Below are 19532 nucleotides of genomic sequence, written 5' to 3' on the forward strand. Positions count from 1 at the left end.
ACAGAGGGCCAGACACCCATTTTTTTCAGTAAATGGTTCAAATCATTCACCGATATGAGCGTTCTATATTGGATAAATTGGTAACTATTTATTTTAGAACCATTCTCTTTAGCATAGAGGAAAAATCAGAAATCTGGAGAGTGCCTCCCTTGGGTAGTGGCAATCATGCATGCCAAGCCATTCCTTCCTAAACAACCGCACCAGTCCATCCTAATCATCCATTTAGTAGGAAGATAAAAAGGAAAGCCATTCCATCCTAGTCATCTTTCTTTTTTTTTTTTTTTTTTTTTGTGTGTGTGTGACTTCATGGTGGATGAAAATCATGCTTAAGATTGTCTCGTCCGTGACTTTTGGGCTATGCTACATAGATCTATAATCCATGCAACATGCATAATGGTGGATGAGAAGCAAGGCTGTCAGCAAAAGATGTGGGAAATGTTTGCCCACACATGCTCTGATTGGTCCACATATGCATCTGCTCTCTCCTCTTAAATTTCTTATGGAATTTTGCATTTGTCGATAGGAAATATACAACTCTTAAGCCAATACAACCACCTTAGCCCCTCTAATGATGGAGACAGAGAGAGGAATTGTATAATACCCGACGGAGGACTTGGAGGGGTTTCCAATTCTGACAAGTTTACTATTTTAGACCAATGTTCTGTGGCAACCATGCATGGATAGACCCCACGCTTCAATCTCTTCTTGATAGGAAAGAACACAGCAATGGTCCACATTCAAATGTCACAATAAAATCTTGCATAAACTGTGGAAAGAGTCACCATTGTCTTGGATCCTAAATTATTATTATTATTATTATTTTTGTGTGTGAGGTCGACATGAATTGAGGAAATTGCTCTAGCTACTCCCGAGTGGTGGTCACTGACATGCACCCAATGGGAAACATGCAACAGAATACAAGTCAAACACGAAGTAAAAATAAAAATAAAAATACACACACACACACACACACACACACACACACACACACATACACACATAAAGCTACCATCACCAGTAATCATTCACTGCAACATCAGTACCTGATTAGAAAAATAAAAAATAAAAAATCGTAACAGAATCTCCTTATTAATCAATGTTTCAAGATAAACTTTGGCAGGATGTGATGATTGATATATGTGGCATACAAGTAACTCAAATTAACCTGTCCAACTTGTCAGCACCAACTTAGATGCATCATAATCCAAAAATTACCTTGATTTGATTACCAGATGGACAAGTATCAGAAGGTTAAAATTGAAAAAATAAAAATAAAATAAAAAATCCAACGGTTCAACAAATAAATTTCCACAAATCAAGGTTAAGATTGTTGAACCAATCTGATTTTCAGATTATAACCTCTACGTACAGTGGACCCCACAAATTGAATGGCATAATGAGATAATGCACGTCGCGTTTACAGATCTCTATCTTTAAGTGCCTGTTTATCATGCATCAAACACTACCAAAGTATGAAATAACTTCCCATGTCCCAAACAGGGATGAAACTATTCTTCCTAGTGATTCTTTAAGTTCCAGAATTAGTAGGAAAAAAAAATAGATGTGCTCTTCTTTATTATGATTATAAAAGAATGCTATCTTACAATATGGAGAAGAATATTTTCTACCCTGAGAAGAAGAAGATGTGCTCCATGTGCACAGAAGGGTAGCTTAGCTATCGTAAAATACTCAGAACTTATACTTCCTTTGGTTCTGTAGAGCTACTACGTTTGAGTTGAATCAATTGTCCTCGCAAGCTGCACTCTTCCACCTAAAGATCAAACCATAGTAATAGAAGCATTATAGCTGACGAATTATTAGTGAAAAGAGATTGGTGAATGTTATTTTTTACTGATTGACGGTGTGTTAACTTGGACGAAATGTGTCCTTATTACATAAATTATTGTAGTGTTTACAAGTAAAAAACCATACTGAGAGGTCATACCTAATCAATTTTTAAGGTGTGATTTATAGCTCATACAAGTAAAGACACGCACGAGGAAGACATACCTGCATTATATGCACCTTGGACAATAGATCTCCGCATTCTTCAATGAGCGCTCTTTCCCTGGCAACTACCCCGGCAAGTTCTGAAATTACATGATCCACTCCTTCTGCCTGTGTTCATAGAAACTCTTAGTTTGAAATAGATATCCAAGCCAACCCAAAATAGCTGGGACAAGGCTACGGCGATGGGTTCAAAATAGATCCCCAACTGCCCAAATAGAAAAAGGTACCCTTCTGCCTATACATTCACAATTACCCTTAAGCCAAAATATATACCCAAGCCAAATATATACCCAAGCCAACCTCATAATAGGATGGTGATGAGTCAAAATTGATAATCTGCTCAAACAGACAGTCATACGGTAGATTATGCATTCCTTTTTCAACTAGAATTATAGAAATTAGAGAACTTTCCCTGCCGTGAAGCTAATGAACAAATACATTAATGATAGACTAGCCAAATCATCTGCTCAAGCTATTAAATTTTCAATGCTTTACATTTGTCCAAAAAGACTTTGCACTGTATATTATTTTCTACGGAATTTGCACTTACTTTGCTTCCACATGTATTCCTTTACACAAACTTATACTTACAAATTTGATTAAAAAAAAGAGTAACAAATAAAATAAAATAAAATAGAGCCTGCATTTGTCTTACCTTTGGCAAGAAGCTTTGAACAAAGGGAAAAATTGCTTCCAACACATTTGTTGCTGAGTTAAAAGCATCATTGAGCTCTGTAGTATCAGCCTGTGAAATAAAAATATCCCAGGTTATTGTCATTATAATTGGCAACAAAATGCGAATCTTAAGATTATTCGGGAACATCATTTATACAGTTTATAGTCGGTACTATTTTCAATTTCCTCATGATTTGGAAACATTGGAGTTGCAAGCATCCAGGCAACCTACAAAACAACAGAATGCGATAGACAACTATCTTACCCTCACATTCCCAACAACTGGAAGTTGGAGCGAAGCATCCTGCAAAGCTTTGATTGCACCTGAAACAGAATTTGAATAATCTCCTTCCAGTACTGCCCATTCATCTAAATATGGCAACTGCACATAGCACCAACATCTCTACGTTAGGAACATAAGAGGCCCTAATGATACAGAAGAATGCAGAAGCATGGAGTTCGTCTATTATAAAACAAACCCATATTTTCAGTTTCACATTTGCATAATATCCAGCCATTCAACAATAGAATAAAGTAGGGCAAAAGACCATGTAATTTAACATGGAAACCAAAAATTTCAACATTTTAATAGTTTTTTTTTTTTTCCTTTCGCCAGGGATCTCATAACTTGCAAATACAAACCAAAAACAAGTATGCGATTGAACATGTGAAAATGCCCTTGCATTGCTAGCAATTTTCTACTCCACCTTTGAGTTATCTCCAAAGCCCAAACACTTGGAAGAGAACCCTGTATACCAACTATCTTAAGTTAAAAACATAGACACCATCTATTGGGAGACTCAAAAGATAGGAACTTATTTTCATCTACCATCTGGGACAAAGCTATGTTGATGGTAAACTTATTTTCATGTTTTATTTGACGAGACAAATGTTTAGTAGCTCATTACAACAAACTTCTAGATGTAGAAACATGAGTATAAACTCTGCAAATATAATGGATAGAACTAATGGCAGAAGAATAGGTATCACCAAATGTGGATGTTTAGATAATGTTTCCACTAGAAACTAAGGATATTTATTAAATATAACACTGAACTAAAGCAAAATGGCATCCCAAAAAAAAAGGAAAAAAGCCCTTACTTGTGCATCAAGAATAGTAGACAATCTTTCCATCTTTTTCAACTGCTCAAGTTCAATTCGCTTCGTCATCACAGACTTGCGCATTTCTGATATTTTAGCCACGATACTACAAAGAGATCTCTGGCATAAACATGAGCCAACCTTAGATTAATATGTATACAAATAGAGAGAAAACTAGAGAAACATGGATCAACAAGCAAAGAACAGAACACAATTGATGGTTCTTTTAAGCACTTCATACATAAAAACTTTGGAGAATGATTTCCCAAACTCATCACTAAAGAATGAGAAAAAATGTTCTCCACTGCAAATTTGATTGCATCCAAGTATAGCTAACTCTACCAAGCGCCAAAAATATAAAATAACTGATTTGAACTGCATCCCCAAATTAGGCCGAAGGAGGACCAAATTAGTGGACTGACACTCAATTCAGATTCACCAACAGTCTGATTTCTAGGATCTGAACACTCAGACAAGAGCCTGATTACTATATGTCCTTGAGATAGCATTATTATTGTCTCTATATGTTTTTGGCAATAGCAATTCAAAATATGAAAGATGCATAAAATTGAAACGTCTACACTAGCAAAATGATGGGGAGGAGATCGAAAGCATGTGGTTAGCATCTTGGCCACATGACACTATGGTAAGATGATGTTGATGTTTGGTCAACAGAGAATTGGCATCTTTCAGAGGGTCCGTTTGCTCCAAAAGATAGGAGGCCCTTTTGCTTCTACTTTCCTAAGGCGATTAATGAAAAGTGGCTAGATTCCTTTATTTCTTCTACTCTCCCAAGTCAAAGGGAAGATAGGGACTTCATGGTTGGCTGATCCTCTGATGATGTGGTTATGATAATGTCGTTGGTTGCTCCAAGTTGTGTCGTCACCTTCAGTGGGTTCATTTGGGTAAGAAGAGTAGAGTAAACAGTGGCTATAGAAGCCCTCTCTTTCCACTATTGTAAGTTCTTAATGTTGTGATCTACCACACCTTCTACTCTTCCGAGTCACTTAATGAGCTGAAGTCCATCAAGGGAAGATGGGGGTTTCCTCGAATCTTTTGGTGATGTGGTGGTTATGAGTGGTCAATGCAGAGGGTGTTGGCACCTTTCAGTGAATTCATTTGGCAGTAGAGTAAACAAAGTGTCCAGAACCCTTTCTTTCTTCTACTCTCATAAATCCCTCAACGATGTGATCTTATCACACTTTCAAGCGAAAATAGATAGTGGTTTCCAGGATGGTTGATCTTTGTGTTGACAAGTGATCATGAGATAAGGAGGCTATGAGTGGAAAATTTAGTGGATAAGAGTAACTCAATAGGGTTATGGTGATGTGGGAAGGGTTTTTTTGAGTAGGATTAGGCTATGTGGGACATGGACCCTCCCAATCTTATTATGCTAGGATCAAACATGGGCCATTCATGCAAAATTGAGAGTCCACTCTCTATAATGAAAGAGGAAAATAGAAAGCATAAATTAACATGTAAAAACATATGGAAAAACAACTAATCAACAAGGACGAGAATCATGAGTCCAAAAAATCACTATCGGCAACTCTAAATTTTTTAAAGCATTCTTTATACTACTATTAATCATATAATGCCATTCATAGATGATGTAATAACATCGTTCATCGCTGAGAACACTACAGAGGTGGTCCACAAAGAGGCCGAGTTTTGAAGCTTTGAATGAGGGTCGTAATATTCGACCCAGGTGGACAGAGAGTGACCTTATTCGTGGCCTCCATGGGCATCTCAACCAGACATACTGAGTACAACTACAAACCCCTTAATCCCTTGACCAGCTGGCCTCACTTTATCTTGGCCCATGCCATCAAAATGCTTGCGTAGCAATGGAGTTGCTGTCACATGGATTTTTAACAAGCTACCGAATAACATTGCCTGTCATAAAGCTCTGATCAACCACTCCACTTTTCGTAGAAAAAGGAGTGCCTACAGTTGTTCATGAACATGTTATTGCAGTTCGATTAAGCCACGAAACTGTAAGCCTGGTTCATAGGTTTCCCAATCACCCTTCAAAATCAATCTTTACAAGACATCTTAGGGTTTTCGGGTATGAAGGGCTCAACGAGACTCAAAAGCATGCAATGTAATCACAACCTAATTGGCGGAACTGTTTTGAAACACCACATGTAAAAAACTTCTACTCCTAGGAGCAATCTAATGGTTTATTAACAGAGATAAGCAGACAAACCTCAGCTTCAAATTGTTGCGCATTCATGGTGGCCTCTGCTTTTGCATTTGCTAATCTCCATTGCAGACAACGGTTGTGAAGCATACGCAGTGAATGAACATCTTCTTGATGGCTCGATGCTTTTCTTCCCTTCCTTGTCTCTATCCCTGGCTTCATATTGGATGGATTGGGTGGCAGACAAACTGTGCCTGGCTTTGTGGAGCCCGAATGCGATTTGGTGAAAACAGATGATTTACAGATAGACTTTGTGGGACTAAAGGATTGCTGGCAACTTGACAAGGCTGAATTAAGAGAGCGATAGCAAGGGGAGGCGGAGACCCTGCACAAATCTCCACTTCCAACAACCTCACTGGAATTCCCCTCTCCCAGCAATCTTGCCGACATGGTCGGTAACAGATCTGCCTCCGGCATGGAGGAGCGGAAATCAGAGATGGGCCGGATCTTGCTGGTTTGGGCTGGAATAGGAGGGCTATCACACACGCCTCCCTGGCCGCTGATCGTGCACATTTCTGAAGAAGAATCACTTGAAACTAAATTGTCAGCAGAGACATCTAGGGTTCCAACATCGTTGTCGGATGATTCAGCAGAGATGGGATTTCCATGAATTGAACTCATCTCCTGGATTGCGTTTCTTTTAGCCCCCATTCCGCTGGATTGGACCAGCTTTGCAGCTGCTGTGCTCGCTGCAGATGCAACCCGAGAGCTGGTTGACTTAGGAAGGTTTTGGCTCGTGAACATGGATCTGGGTGTAGGCCTGTCGAAGAATACTGTGGGCGTGTCTGTCCTCTTCCTGCTTCCGGCTGGGAACTTGGTGGCGATGGATCTCAGATGGGTGCTATTGGGGGGTGGCTTTGAGGAATCTAACAGAAGGGGATCGCCATTCTCCTTGAGGAGCAGCTTTGCAGACCGCCTGGGCAAGGCTTTGCTTGGATGAAATGCTGCTGAAGGGGTGTCGAAGACGGTGTTGGAATTGGAAGAGCACAAGGGTTCAGATTCAGAGTCGCTGTGGATTGGAGAAGAAGGAGAAGGGTGCCGCCTGTGCACGGACTGGGATCGCTGCTGCTGCTGCCCTCTGATATCGAGGGGATGATGAGGATGCTTAGGAAGGGGAGGAGGGCATTTGGAGGAGGAGGAAGAAAAAGAAGAAGAAGAAGGGAGATGGAGATCGCCGGAAGAAGAAGAGGAGACGACGGGGGACATGAAGCGAGAGCTGACCTCCCTCACCCTCGGTCTACGGGAGGAGGTGGATCTTGCTGCTGCTTCCATAGGTTTATCGGTGGTGGTGGTGGGTTCTTGGGAGGCTAGTTGCATGATTTTCCAGAGAAATTGGGAGAGAATGAGATGAGAAATGAGGGTAGAAGTGGGGGATTGGATTGGATTGGATTGGAATGGGTAGGTGGAATTCCTATGTTGATTGGAGACGGAGTTTCTATGGGAGATTGGATGAGAGAGAGAGAGAGAGAGAGAGAGAGAGAGATTTCTTTCTTGACGGGGGATGGGGGAGTTTTTATGAGAGAGAGAGAGAGAAACTAGCCGTTTGGAAGAGCTGAGAGCCGTTTAAAAAAAAAGGGTTTTAACCTTGGATAAGTGATTTGGTGGGTCCAGAGGGCCAAGGTCGTCTCACATCATGTGGGATGTCTAACATTCACTCCCTTCAAACCCTGCATTCTTCAATGATATTCCTGTAACCAAAAAACATTAGCCACGTCTATTATTCGAGTGGGCCACACCACATGAAGCCATGGTTGATTTACCATTAAAAACTTTCTTCAGCTTGCAATCGTTCTAGATATTTTTTTTTTTTGTGGAAGAAGGTCCCTTGTCTTTGTTACCTTATCAACAGGTTGGATGGCAAATAAACATTCCGCTGCCCCTCAAGAAGATTTTAATGGTGGGTATTCAATCACCATGGTTTCCGGTGGTGTGGTCCACCTTAGATTTAAATCTGGTTCATTTTTGGATTCATATCATAAAATGAGCTGGAGAAACGGATGGATATAAGACAAATACACCACGGTAGGCCACACAGTCGAGGGATCCACCCAAGCCACTTCCTGCTTTATATCTACTTTATATGTGCGGTGGACAGAGTGGATTTTACAGCAGATTCCGTGGATCCCAGTCCGGTCCGTGGATTTCTGACTGCAGGCGTATTATATCCATTGGTTTTTCAGATGATTTTAAGATCCAAATCTTAAGTAGACCACGGCATTGAAACAGTGGTGATTAAACGGCCACCATTAAAAATATCTTGAGACCCACTAAAATGTTTATTTTCCATCCAACCCTGTTGATAGAGACTTCCATGAAAACACCACACAAATATCAGCTTGATCCAAAACTTTTGTAGTCTCATGAAAGTTTTTAATGGTCAATTGCCACTATTTCCTATGGTGTGGTCCACTTTATTTTTAAGGTCATATCATAAAATGATCTGGCTAAGCAGATGGACAGCATGAATGTAAGACACGCACATCGCTGTGACGCCACAGTCAAAGGATCCACTAACCTCAATCCACCAAAGCGGTTAGGGCCAGAGCCATCTCTGTCCAAGCCCGGCTCACATTATTCAATATAATCTTAATCTTGAGCCTATCCCAAGTCTAATACAAAACAAAACTCTAATACCAACCTGATCCACCTAAGCAACACTCACGCTCAGACTCGAAATATGATCAACAAGCTAAAAAGGCAGTCCGTTTGCTTTCTTAGATGTATGTCGGTTAGAGATATTAAAATATTTTGTATATTACAAAATTGCTCATGTAAAGGTCGCCCGAACTGGTGCTGGGCTGATGGCTTATTGTACGAAATTCAACCCAATTAAATTTCGAAATGGGCTTAGATTTTAAGCTCCGGCCCAAGCGTTAGGCATGATACTCCAACCCTCCAAATTATTATTATTTCGTTCAAAACCATGCTTGTATCGGCAGATGAAGCTGGTGTTTTCGAATTACCGGTATATAACAACGTTTGACAAAAATCAAGGTAGCCTTGGGTTTTAATAAGTGGGGACCACCGTGATGGATGGGATAAATCCGCCCCATCCCGCTGATTTAAAAGGTTCCTTTAATACATTATAATAGGCTGGAATCACCATATGATTCTTCATGCAAAAATCAGTGGTAGTTACAAATTTATTGGACCTCACTTGTATCTTGCTATTTATCAATAGCAAGAGTTATGGTCCACACATTAGATAACTATTACTATTTATCAATAGTAATAGTTGTTTTTTTTAATTATTTTATTTATAAATGGTCTGGTCAACTGCATAATTAGATGGGGCAGATTTTCAATAGGTTATCCTGGCCAACCTATTTGGAAGGGTGGGATGTTGCATTACAGTAATAGGTTGAAAGTTATCGAATGTGTCGACCATAACTCTTGGTCCAACCAGTTGGACCTGTTAAAAACGCTTTAATCCCACCCTTGATTTCTTATGGGGCCTTCCAGGATGTGTGAGTGAGATCCACTCTGACAATTAGACATGTAATCTCATCACATTAGTCCCAAGTGCAAAAAATTAGGTTGACATGTGATTTAGGTGGGCTACACCAAAGGAGATAGTTGGAATAAAGACATCCCTTGACTTTTATAGGGCCCACCATGATGATTATATAAAAACCACTCCAACCATTAGATTCCAAACCAAAATTACATATATGAGTCAGGTGGGCCACACAAAAGGAAACAGTCTAGAGGATGTGCATTGCCTCGTACACTATTTCAAATTGTATGGTCCACTGAATCATGGATGGCTCCGATTTGTGTGCCCTAAGTCTAACATAGGTGATGCACCTGAATCAAAAGTCACACCAATTGGATAGGATTGTCCATCCTTAAAGATACAGTCCACCAAAGTTGTGCCCCACTTCGTATTGTATCTTCCAACAGAAGGTCATTGGTCGTTGACTCTAAGCCAATGATACGAGCTTAGGTGGGTTGGGTATTGTTTGGTATGTATGCACTATTCTCTAATTTAAAGAACTGAGGTACTCCACTCACATGTAAGAGAGCGTGTTTATGCACCACGCATGATGCGTGTGCAATCTAATCCATGTATTTGATGGGCCCAACCATCATAAATGCCTAATTTGTCTCCAACTCAAATCAAAACCTAGATCTAAAGATCTCATGGGTACCTGAAAGGTTTTGTATTGGTCAGGGGGCTCTTTCTCAAATTACTGTTTCCCCGTTTCATGTCTAACTTTAAGGTAACCTAATTGTAATTTAGAGTTTTATTTCTTCTATGTGAATGCTAAGGCAAATAAAATTACAATTTCATCATCATTTGTACTTTATTAAACTTGTCATTGCAATTCAAATGACCTAAATCCTCTACGTTCCACTTAGCTAATTCCCTTTCTACTATACACGTTCAACTAGCGCACCCTAGGGTTGATAATCCATAGCTCAAAAACCACAATACATACCTAATAGGTACTAAAACACGTTCAGATCTGAGATGAACCATGTAAATGGTCGTATTTTCCTTGAACCCAACTTGAAAACTAGATATGAAGACGAGGGTACCTAATGGGTACCCAAACTCAATGAGGCTGGGTCTAGGTCTTCATTATGTTGATATCTCTACTGATAAATTTTATAAATTTCCCTCTGACGAAACTAAACCCAGTTTATGTTCAACTCTTTAAAGTTACTTCAGATTTCCAAGGAACATGTAAAAAGAAATGTCACTACTGTTGTAGTACATTTCTTAACCAAGACCATAAAAATAAGATAACTAGCATCAATGCAAATTGCACCCAAAAAAAACACACCAGCAATATACCGTGCCCTAGATTTTATTTGAAAAATCAGCCGAAGTTTCAAACCTGTCAACTGATTTTCTAATATCATGGCATACCTACCAAATGGACCACATTTATCTCAGGGACGAAACTTCTATATGGTGAGGTGCACCTGAATTGATGGCTTGGATATTGCACCTTCCCACCATGCTGGCAAATGTGGAGACATGTGCATTAGCTAACTTGTATACATGTGTGGGGTCCTTACTCATGCCTTAGTGGTAGACTCACAAGAGCTTTAACACGAGGTTGGCTTGGGCTAGGATATTTGAAAATTTGATTTTGCAAGCCCAAGCTCAGCCCATTGACAACCTTAGACTTAGCAATGATTCTTGATGGAATATTGGCATAAGTAGTTGCTGACGAGTGACCGGATCAAGAGAGTTTTTGGGAATGCAAGCATGGCATGAGTGATCTTTTGGAACATGTGTGCAACCATTGCAGAAGATTCCTGGGTGTCTAGGATATTTAGACATAGTCACAAATATAGATACAAACTTCTTTGGGCTCCTGGATTATGTCCATGCATGGTCAGCCTTGTAGTGATGTACGATGCAGGCCATTTTGTCATGGATAGTTTTGTATATGCTATGTGGCCGGTGCAAATTGGATTCAGTTAATTGAAGGTTTTAACTAATAAAATCGAACAATGCTCCCATTTTATCCAAAAATAAAAATAAAAATAATAATCCAAGATGGAAGAAAATGAACTAAAACTATAACACACTTGCCACAATTGAACATGTGGCTGAAATCTCACCAATAGTCAGATGGATTTGTCTGTGAAGATGCCCTGGCCAATAAATAGTTAGACAGTCAGCGTCTTTTACCAGCGGTTGTGTTGGGTGCTGCTTCATGTAAGATTTACCGGCAGTTTATACACTTTTACCAGTGCTTTTCCGAGCCCCGAGAAGTTCCTGAAAAGTGCCGGCAAAGGTTTGCCGAAGCACTGGTATATGTGTGGGCCACTGTTTATATTTGATTGAAACTTCCATTTTTTTTTAAAAAAAATTTAATTTAATTTTAGTTTTACATATTTAAAACTTAAAAGATTATTATGGTACATCCTATGGGCCTGAAAAGTTGGTACACTCGAACCAGCATCGTCACAATTGTCAACTCCTGAAACTGCACCTGCAGAAAATATGTTAGCTTTGTATGTCCTTTGTGTCGCGTCCACTGTCAAAACTAACGATGGAAGGCAGTTGCTGTTGAGTCCATTGTCAAAACTAACGATGGAAGGCAGTTGCTGGCCATGCAGCCTTTTGTCTACTCATTAATTGCAGAAGTCAAGCATGGCAATGCCTCATGACCCATAATGGTCGTAAAATGGGCCTGTAATGAGGATTTGTGGGTTCGTCAAAGGAAAGATCCATCAAACCTGAGCTCGGCCATAGCCCATTTATTAGACAGCCCTATAAATGAATATTAAAATAATATTTACAATAATAAGTTAAATGGTTCCAAATACAAAAAAATAAAAAAAATAAAAAAAGAAAAGAAAAAATGAGAGAGAAATCCATCGATCCAGCTCCCATTCATCCCTGCCTAAAACTTGCGAAACAAAATAGCAAAAAGAAATTAATTACATCCCAGATAACCAATATGTGTGTGTGTGTGTGTGCAATTGAGATCAAGAACCATGCTGGTTACATTCAAGAAGTGGGTATAGAATGTGAAGCAAAGCAGCAACAAATTTGTGTGTGCGAGCAGGGTAGAGTCTCTTTCAAAATGCAAGAGAGTATAAATAGGTAGGTAGGCAGACAGAGAGCGAGAATCCGAAGCAGGGGTTCAAAGTGGGAGCAACACCTATTTAGAAGGATCCTGCAACTCAGTCTAACATGTTAAATGATCCCCAATACATGCCAAACATGGCACTACATCCACAACAATTTGCTTGCCAACAGTGAGAGAGGCAATTTAAATTATTGAGCTAGAGAACTTGACTAACAGTCAAGAAACATAAATGCGAGTCCTATGACACAGCTGACTGATCCCCAACTTGCTCAGTCAACTCTTCTATCCAACCTATGTCTGGAAATATGGAGGAAAGGATTAGAAACGGTACCTCTTAAGATTCTTATTTCTCAAGGCAATCATGCCTGCAGAGGCCCAGGAAAGTGCGTCTTTGAGACTTGATGCTATATCATCGTCGATGCTGAGCTTTGTCTTCAAATCATTTGGTAGTGCCTGCGCAGATAATCTATTGTATCAAGTTCAATTTATGATAGCAAATTGAAGCGGGAAACTAAATATTTAGCATAAGATGCTTTCAAAAGACAACCTACCATAACATCATTTACAAGCTTCTCAAGCTGAATCTGTTCAATATAAGTACGGGGAACATAAGAGCCCTCCAGACCCAATTCCTCTGCAATGAATTTTACGACTAGATGGTCTCTTCCTTACACCTTTCACCAAATCAGCAATTTTTAAATTATAGAACTTTGTAAAGACCATGTCATTAGATCTGGCAATAAAATTTACAGTACTAAATAGCTATACAACGTCAAGATACAAACATATACTGCAACTGTACAGAAGATTTATTTTCATGAAAAAGAAGCATGGTAAAAAGACCCAGTATTGATTTTGTTGAAAGTCTAACAAGTGGCTTATGGATTTCAGATGCCTAGTAAAACCACTTGGTGCTGATTCTGTTGGAAGAATAACAACTGGGTTGTGAATCCTGATGCCTAAATTCAGGTTTGCCTTTTATTTAACTAGTAACAGCAGGCACTAATTGCTGCATTTCAGTTTTGGCTTTTGATTTTCATTATCACCTTGATGAAAAAGTGTAGCAATCAGGTAACTTTGATATTGAGATCAATCCCACTGCCCTTTTAAAAACTTGCTCAGCCATGTAGCCCACAGATAGAATAGTCAGGATTGTTCTCTATCCATGAGATTTTTGGGGCATAGTCTATCCAAACTTAACAAACCAATGGCCTGGATTACCGAATCACGGGCCCCACTTGTTAGAAGTGAAAAACCAAGTAGCCCCAGCAAACTCATGGGAGGAGGGTCCTATACAGAATCCAAACAGGATAAAACTTAGTGATAGGAAGATACAGTTTGTACACATGAAAATTGACAAAGCACCCATCTGTTACATACCTTATTCACCAATTCAGAAAAAAAGAAAGAAGCCCCTCATCTAATTAAATGATTCTCCATCTGGGAGAACTAAGGGGCTTTTCATTCATATGAAGTTTAGACGATGTGGCAGCCAAAGCGGACTGTTCCAGGCAGTAGGCCATCAAAAGGTGCTTGTATGAGATCACTCCTCATCAAATTGAGAAACTCTTCTTTCCTACAATCAATCCCCACACAAACAGCTTAAATCCACATGAAAACAGCTACCACAGGCACCTGTTTACTAATGTACCAAAGCAACAGAGGCATGCAGAATGAGAACTCATACCTGATCACTTACAAGGTACTTTTTTGATATAGTGTAGACATATCATGCTCTTATACAAATAAAATTCTCCCAATTTCACTTAAGTTCTTTCACTTACAAGGTACTTTAGTTCTTCTTGTTCCTAATAAATGCCAATGATGGGGTCCCGTTTGTTATGTTGCTAATTTGCCTATATGATCATCAGTTAGTCAATTAAATGACAATAATAAAAGATAAATGTAGTTAAATTGGAAATGACCAAGCAATGTGAATACACAGATCGGTTAGGGTTACACATGGTTATAAACAATACAAAGCTATGTATCTTTAAAAGAGAGAGAGAGAGAGCAAAAAAAACTGAGCTACAATGAACAAGAGCCTGTGACATCCAGCCCCTTGAATAGGTTGGCCCAACCATGAGGATCGCCTAATTCACTAGGAAAATTCATTCCATTGCTTACCATCTGAAAGGAGTACTGGCTCCACACCAGACTGCATTTTTTCATAACATGCATTGTCAATCATTCTACGACCATCACATATTTCACTTCATTCCACATTAATAATTGGTTATATATGTGCAGTTTTCACCACCCATAACCAGTGTTCAAATTGTCGACGAAATGTCGATATTATCGGCGATAATATCGGTGTCGCTAGTCTAGCGATACCGAAACCCCAATTTTTCGTTTCTCCCTATTATCGGCGAAAAATCGGAGATATTGTCGATAATTTTGGATTATCGCCGAGAATATCGACCGTAGCCACCAACCACGCAGCCAACAGCCCATTTTTTCGATAAATAGGTAAAAATAAGGGGGAAAAAAAAATAAAAAAATCGCTTTGATTTCGCTGTTTTTGTAAATGCGTGAGAGTGATAGCGAACCTGGTTAATCGAAACTCACAGCTCCGAAGAATGCCTTCTGTCGATCTTCGAACATTGCAAAGAGGTAAGAAAAACCACAAAATCCCCTTTCTCTTTTCCATTTGAAGCTTGAAATTTCGGCGAAAAATCAGCGATTTTAGGAATTTCCTCGCGATTTGGGAATAATATAGGGTTTCGAAACCCTCGCTCAAAAACCCCCTTTCTTCGGCAAGAATCCCTCGCGAACGACATTTCAGGGTTTTCTTCGTCTTTTTTTTTTTTTTTTTCTTTATTTCGGGCTTGATATGAGGACGCGGGTTGGCTGGTGTACCTTACACCAGCAGTATCCCTGCTGTATTCACGTCAGCAAGTTAAGTGGGTCTGATGACGTGGTATGTGTTATCCAGACCGTTAATCCATTTGGCGAGCTCGTCGTAAAGAGGTAGAAGAAAAATAAGACAGATCTAACTATCAAGTGGACCACACTGCAAAAAGCAGTGGGAAATTGAACGTCTACCATTAAAACACGTTTTTGGGTCACGGAAGTTTTGGATCAATATGAAATTTGTTTTTCCTCTTCATTCATGTCTTTGTGACATTATGAACAGATTGGATGGATAATAAACGTTACGGTGGTCCCTATGAAGGTTTCAACGGTGTACATCAATCTTCCCGCAGTTTTGTGTGGTGGGGTCCACTAAAGCTTTGGATCTGCCTCATTCTCTACGTAATGCCTTAAAATAATATCTCCAAATGAATGGACGTTGTGGATACAACATGTACATCTTAGTAGGGTCCACGGAACTTGATGACGTGTAGCGAGTGTCCCTACGGCAGTATCTAATCCGCGTCCGGTTTTTACGCAGAAAGCACGTTGCGTACTGAGTTATACGCTCTAACCGAATAGAGTAAACTCTAGTAGGCCCACCGTGAATGCATCTAGTCCATCCACGCTGTCCATCCATTTTTTCATATTATTTTAGGGGTTGAGACCAAAATTTAAGCATACCCAAAGATCAAGTGGACCATACCATTGGAAACAGTTGGAATAATAACTTCCACCATCGAAACATTTCTTGGGCCCACAGTGATGTTTATTTGTCATCCAACCTGTTCATGAGATCACACAGACATGGATGAAGGGAAAACACAAATACAAGCTTGATCCAAAACTTCCGTGGCCCCTAAGAAATTTTCAACAGTAGATGTTCAATTCACACTATTTCCCATTATGTGTTCCACTTGAGGTTTGGATATAGTTCATTTCTAGGCTCAAGCCCAAAATTTATCTATTAAAATGGTTGGACGGAGTGGATAAAATACATAAATTATGGTGGACCCACAGAGTTTACATAGCACGCTTAACCTATTGAGTTACTCGGTATGCAATCGGCTCTTCCTTTTAACATAAGTGGTGTGTGGATGTCACCAAGTTCTGTGGACCCCACCATGATGTATGTGTTATATCCACATGGTCCATCCAATTAGCGAGACCATTTTAGGTAGTGAACCCAAAAATGAGGTAGATCCAAAGCTAGGGTGGACCACACTGGCAAGGCAATGGGGACAATGATTCCTACCGTTGAAACCTTCCTAGGCGCCATGGCCCACAGTGGTGCTTATTTGATATCCAAGTCGTTCATAAGATCACACGGGGATGGATGAAAGTAAGATACAAAAATGAAGTGGATCCAAAACTTTTGTGGCCCCTAATAATTTTTCAATGGTAGGCATGTTCAATTCACATTGCTTCCTGTGGTGTGGTCCATTAAAGCATTGGATATGCTTCATCTTTGGGATCAAGCCTTAAAATTATCTTGTAAAATGGATGGATGGGGTGGATAAAATACATAAATCACAATGGGCTCCACACAGTAATAAGCATACTGATTTATAGGGTGCGCGCGTGTCACTTGTTTGTATCCGTGGATTGATGGGTCAATGTTATGTGGGGCCATCATAATGATAAATATTTTATCAATGTTGTCCATTTATTTTGATAGATAATTTTAAGGCATGAGTCTAAAATGAGACAGATCTGCATGACTGCATCTCAGGTGGACCACACTAAAGGAAACAGTGGCGATTAAATGCTCACCATTAAAAACTTCATAGGCCATTGTAATGGTTTTTTTTTTTCTTGCCATCCAACCTCATGATTAGGTTACACAGATCTTGATGAAGCGAAAACACTGTTTAGATTATGTTAAACTTTGCCATATGTACCATTTTCAAATGTTAGGTATCAAGCGTCATACACAGCCAAAGTATCAAATACCACACTGATTGGATAATCTAATCCATCCTTGATTTGGCATCTTTGAGTTCATTTACTTTTACATGTCTTAATTATTGTATACCAGCTGCATTTGTATTATATAAACTAATTTTGGTTACTATTTAAGTGATTTCTTACGACAACGCATACTTTTTGGCCCCCATTAAATGAAAATTTCTAATTTAATGCATTCTTTTTGCAAAATTTTCATTCCTAAATATGTAAATATGTGTATTTAGGCATGTTCTGAAGTTTCACTGAAAAATTCCATTATTTTCCCCATATTTCCCCCTTTTTCCCTGCATTTCCGATTATCGGCGATATTATCAGCGATAACGATATTATATCTTTATCTCCGGCCAGCGAAACTTGTAGCGATACCGACAACTCGAACACTGCCCATAACAACAAAAAAGCATCCAAGACAGTTAAAGCCTGGTAAGTTTGATGTGGGTAAAATCCTCTGACAGGTTATTTTCATTTATGTTGATAAAAATAGTCATGGAATTGGTGAAAATGGAAGCAAGAAATACTGTCTACAGAAACTGTTTGCAAAATGAACACCACAATCACATAGGATGAAATAGCTACGATGTTTGGCACATCAGTGATGTGATGTAAAACATTGCATAGATCATCCCCAAAAAAAATTCTAAAATTTGATTTTCTCCAATTGATTGTGAGTTGTGACATATCCTTCCATCTAATCATACAGTTGCCAGGAATAAAATAAGAGAGCTAAGGAAAAAAAAACTCAAAAGCGAGTTTAGAAGGAATTATGTATAAAAATGCAAAAACCTTTGGTTTTTTTTTTTTTGGACTGCTAACAATTCCAAAAACAGATGCATCGAATCAGCAAAATAATTTCACAAAAAATATAAATCTGAATTTTTCATATGACCTAAAATCTGCCCAATTTGTTCACCTCCTCATATTCACATTCCACAGGGAGCACTGCAGCACTGCAACTTAACAGTGGGCCGCATATTGGATGGCATATAAAACACAATGGAATAATCTAAATAAATCCAAGACATAACAACCACCAAACTAAGATAGAAGCAACAGAAAAAATTATAGAAACAAAAAAAAAAAAAAATCACTTCATTTCAAACAGATCCAAAAAAAAAAAAACTCAGCAAAACAACAAGAAGGTTAACTTCATTAACAATCATATTAAAGTCAATTAAAATAAAACCTCATTACCAGTTAAGAAACTCATTTTGTCCAAGACATAACAACCACCAAACTAAGGTAAAGATAGGCATGCCTCAGGGAATGGCTATTGATGAAAATTTCTCTGCACCATTTGCTCAAGCATTTCCCAATTGTCTTTTTTTACTGTTAGCCGTCTTGCTAGTCTCCAAGCACTCTACAGATGCCTGATATACATTAACCAATGTGATGTGGTCTCCCTCTAGGCTGGAAAAAACGCTTCCTCCCAGCTCTTGCTTGATCTCAAGGGAAAGTGGTTATCACCATTAAAAACTATCTAGTTGTAGTAAACTCAAAAGCTATAACAGCTTCAGAAAATGGAAGAAAAGGACACGACTCACCCTGAAGCCCTTCTCCCTCCTCCTTTACCAGGGCTTGGTACCGGCAATCCAAGAAGTTGCAATGGCAGAGTTAAAAAATGGCTTACGCTCCATTTGGTTTGAGAAAAAAATATATTCATAAAGATTGATGTGATGACCAAATGGAGCCTAAGACTACACTGCAAATATGAAGCAAGAGAGACGAATTTACTAAAAGGTATGACAGGAACTCTTACACTACAAATATGATGACCAAGTGACCACCTGTAGAAAGAAAAGAAACGGAATGATTTTACAAAGTGTGTTGGTGCCAAAAGGATGGAGAACATAAATAAATACTCACCAATCACATTCCATTCCACAACTCGTCTTCAGCAAAACCTCTGAAGCAATAAAATCAGGGGCACCGACAGTAGAGTATGCCTGCACATTTCAAACAATGACAATTATAGGAGAAATTTTCCAGAAGAAATCCTATTGAAGCTCCTCATGGACAATTCAAATCGAATTACCATTAAAAGTCAAGTAATAGCCCAATTGTGATTTCCTTCCTTGGCATTCATATTTACGGTTCCTCTGCTCTGAATGGCAATTATGTTACTTCCAAGTTGGACTCAAAAGCAACACGCTGCAATTTCAATG

General features: G+C 39.1%; 1 protein-coding gene and 2 long non-coding RNA genes across 11 annotated transcripts in view; 1 reads left to right on the forward strand and 2 right to left on the reverse strand.

Moving 5' to 3' along the window:
- Positions 1 to 1547: 1547 nt before the first annotated feature.
- On the reverse strand, positions 1548 to 7449 carry LOC131256086 (AUGMIN subunit 8-like). Of its 2 annotated transcripts, XM_058257141.1 has the most exons (6): positions 5996 to 7449; positions 3787 to 3906; positions 2951 to 3067; positions 2666 to 2755; positions 2011 to 2118; positions 1548 to 1771 (listed from the first exon to the last, which is right to left on the reverse strand). In XM_058257141.1, exons 1-6 carry the CDS (start codon positions 7304 to 7306, stop codon positions 1697 to 1699), a joined length of 1821 nt encoding a protein of 606 aa, XP_058113124.1. In that variant the 5' UTR covers positions 7307 to 7449; the 3' UTR covers positions 1548 to 1696. The 2 variants fall into 2 exon arrangements, 1 of the variants encoding a protein (XP_058113124.1); XR_009176578.1 differs by lacking the exon at positions 1548 to 1771 and having other exon boundaries at positions 2069 to 2118; positions 2951 to 3009; positions 5996 to 7448.
- Positions 7450 to 11068: 3619 nt separating this feature from the next.
- Positions 11069 to 19532, reverse strand: part of LOC131256087 (uncharacterized) — a 34939-nt gene continuing 26475 nt past the window's right edge. Inside the window, exons 3-10 of one of the 8 annotated variants that reach the window (XR_009176580.1) lie at positions 19234 to 19313; positions 18912 to 19154; positions 18662 to 18802; positions 14331 to 14402; positions 13927 to 14122; positions 13098 to 13220; positions 12878 to 12999; positions 11069 to 11268 (exon numbers count right to left, since the gene is read on the reverse strand). This is a non-coding gene — a long non-coding RNA (uncharacterized LOC131256087). Of the gene's footprint in view, positions 11269 to 12180; positions 12364 to 12877; positions 13000 to 13097; positions 13221 to 13592; positions 13837 to 13926; positions 14123 to 14233; positions 14256 to 14330; positions 14403 to 14578; positions 14640 to 18280; positions 18526 to 18661; positions 18826 to 18911; positions 19155 to 19233; positions 19314 to 19532 lie in introns of those variants that run through there. The other 7 variants (XR_009176585.1, XR_009176581.1, XR_009176584.1 and 4 more) reach the window with 7 other exon arrangements.
- LOC131256089 (uncharacterized) lies at positions 14131 to 14553 on the forward strand. Its single transcript, XR_009176587.1, has 2 exons — positions 14131 to 14248; positions 14334 to 14553. It is a non-coding gene; the product is annotated as an uncharacterized LOC131256089 (long non-coding RNA).

Source organism: Magnolia sinica, chromosome 9 (assembly GCF_029962835.1).
Source record: "Magnolia sinica isolate HGM2019 chromosome 9, MsV1, whole genome shotgun sequence".
Lineage (NCBI taxonomy): Eukaryota > Viridiplantae > Streptophyta > Magnoliopsida > Magnoliales > Magnoliaceae > Magnolia > Magnolia sinica.

Bases quoted from the DNA above. Each gene is read 5' to 3' on its own strand.
- LOC131256086 (XM_058257141.1), bottom strand. From the start codon at position 7,306: ATGCAACTAGCCTCCCAAGAACCCACCACCACCACCGATAAACCTATG. The intron at 2,756-2,950 runs GTAAGATAGTTG...TTTATTTCACAG, and splicing joins CAGTTGTTGGGAATGTGAGG to GCTGATACTACAGAGCTCAA. The intron at 2,119-2,665 runs GTAAGACAAATG...CTATGAACACAG, and splicing joins TTCAAAGCTTCTTGCCAAAG to GCAGAAGGAGTGGATCATGT.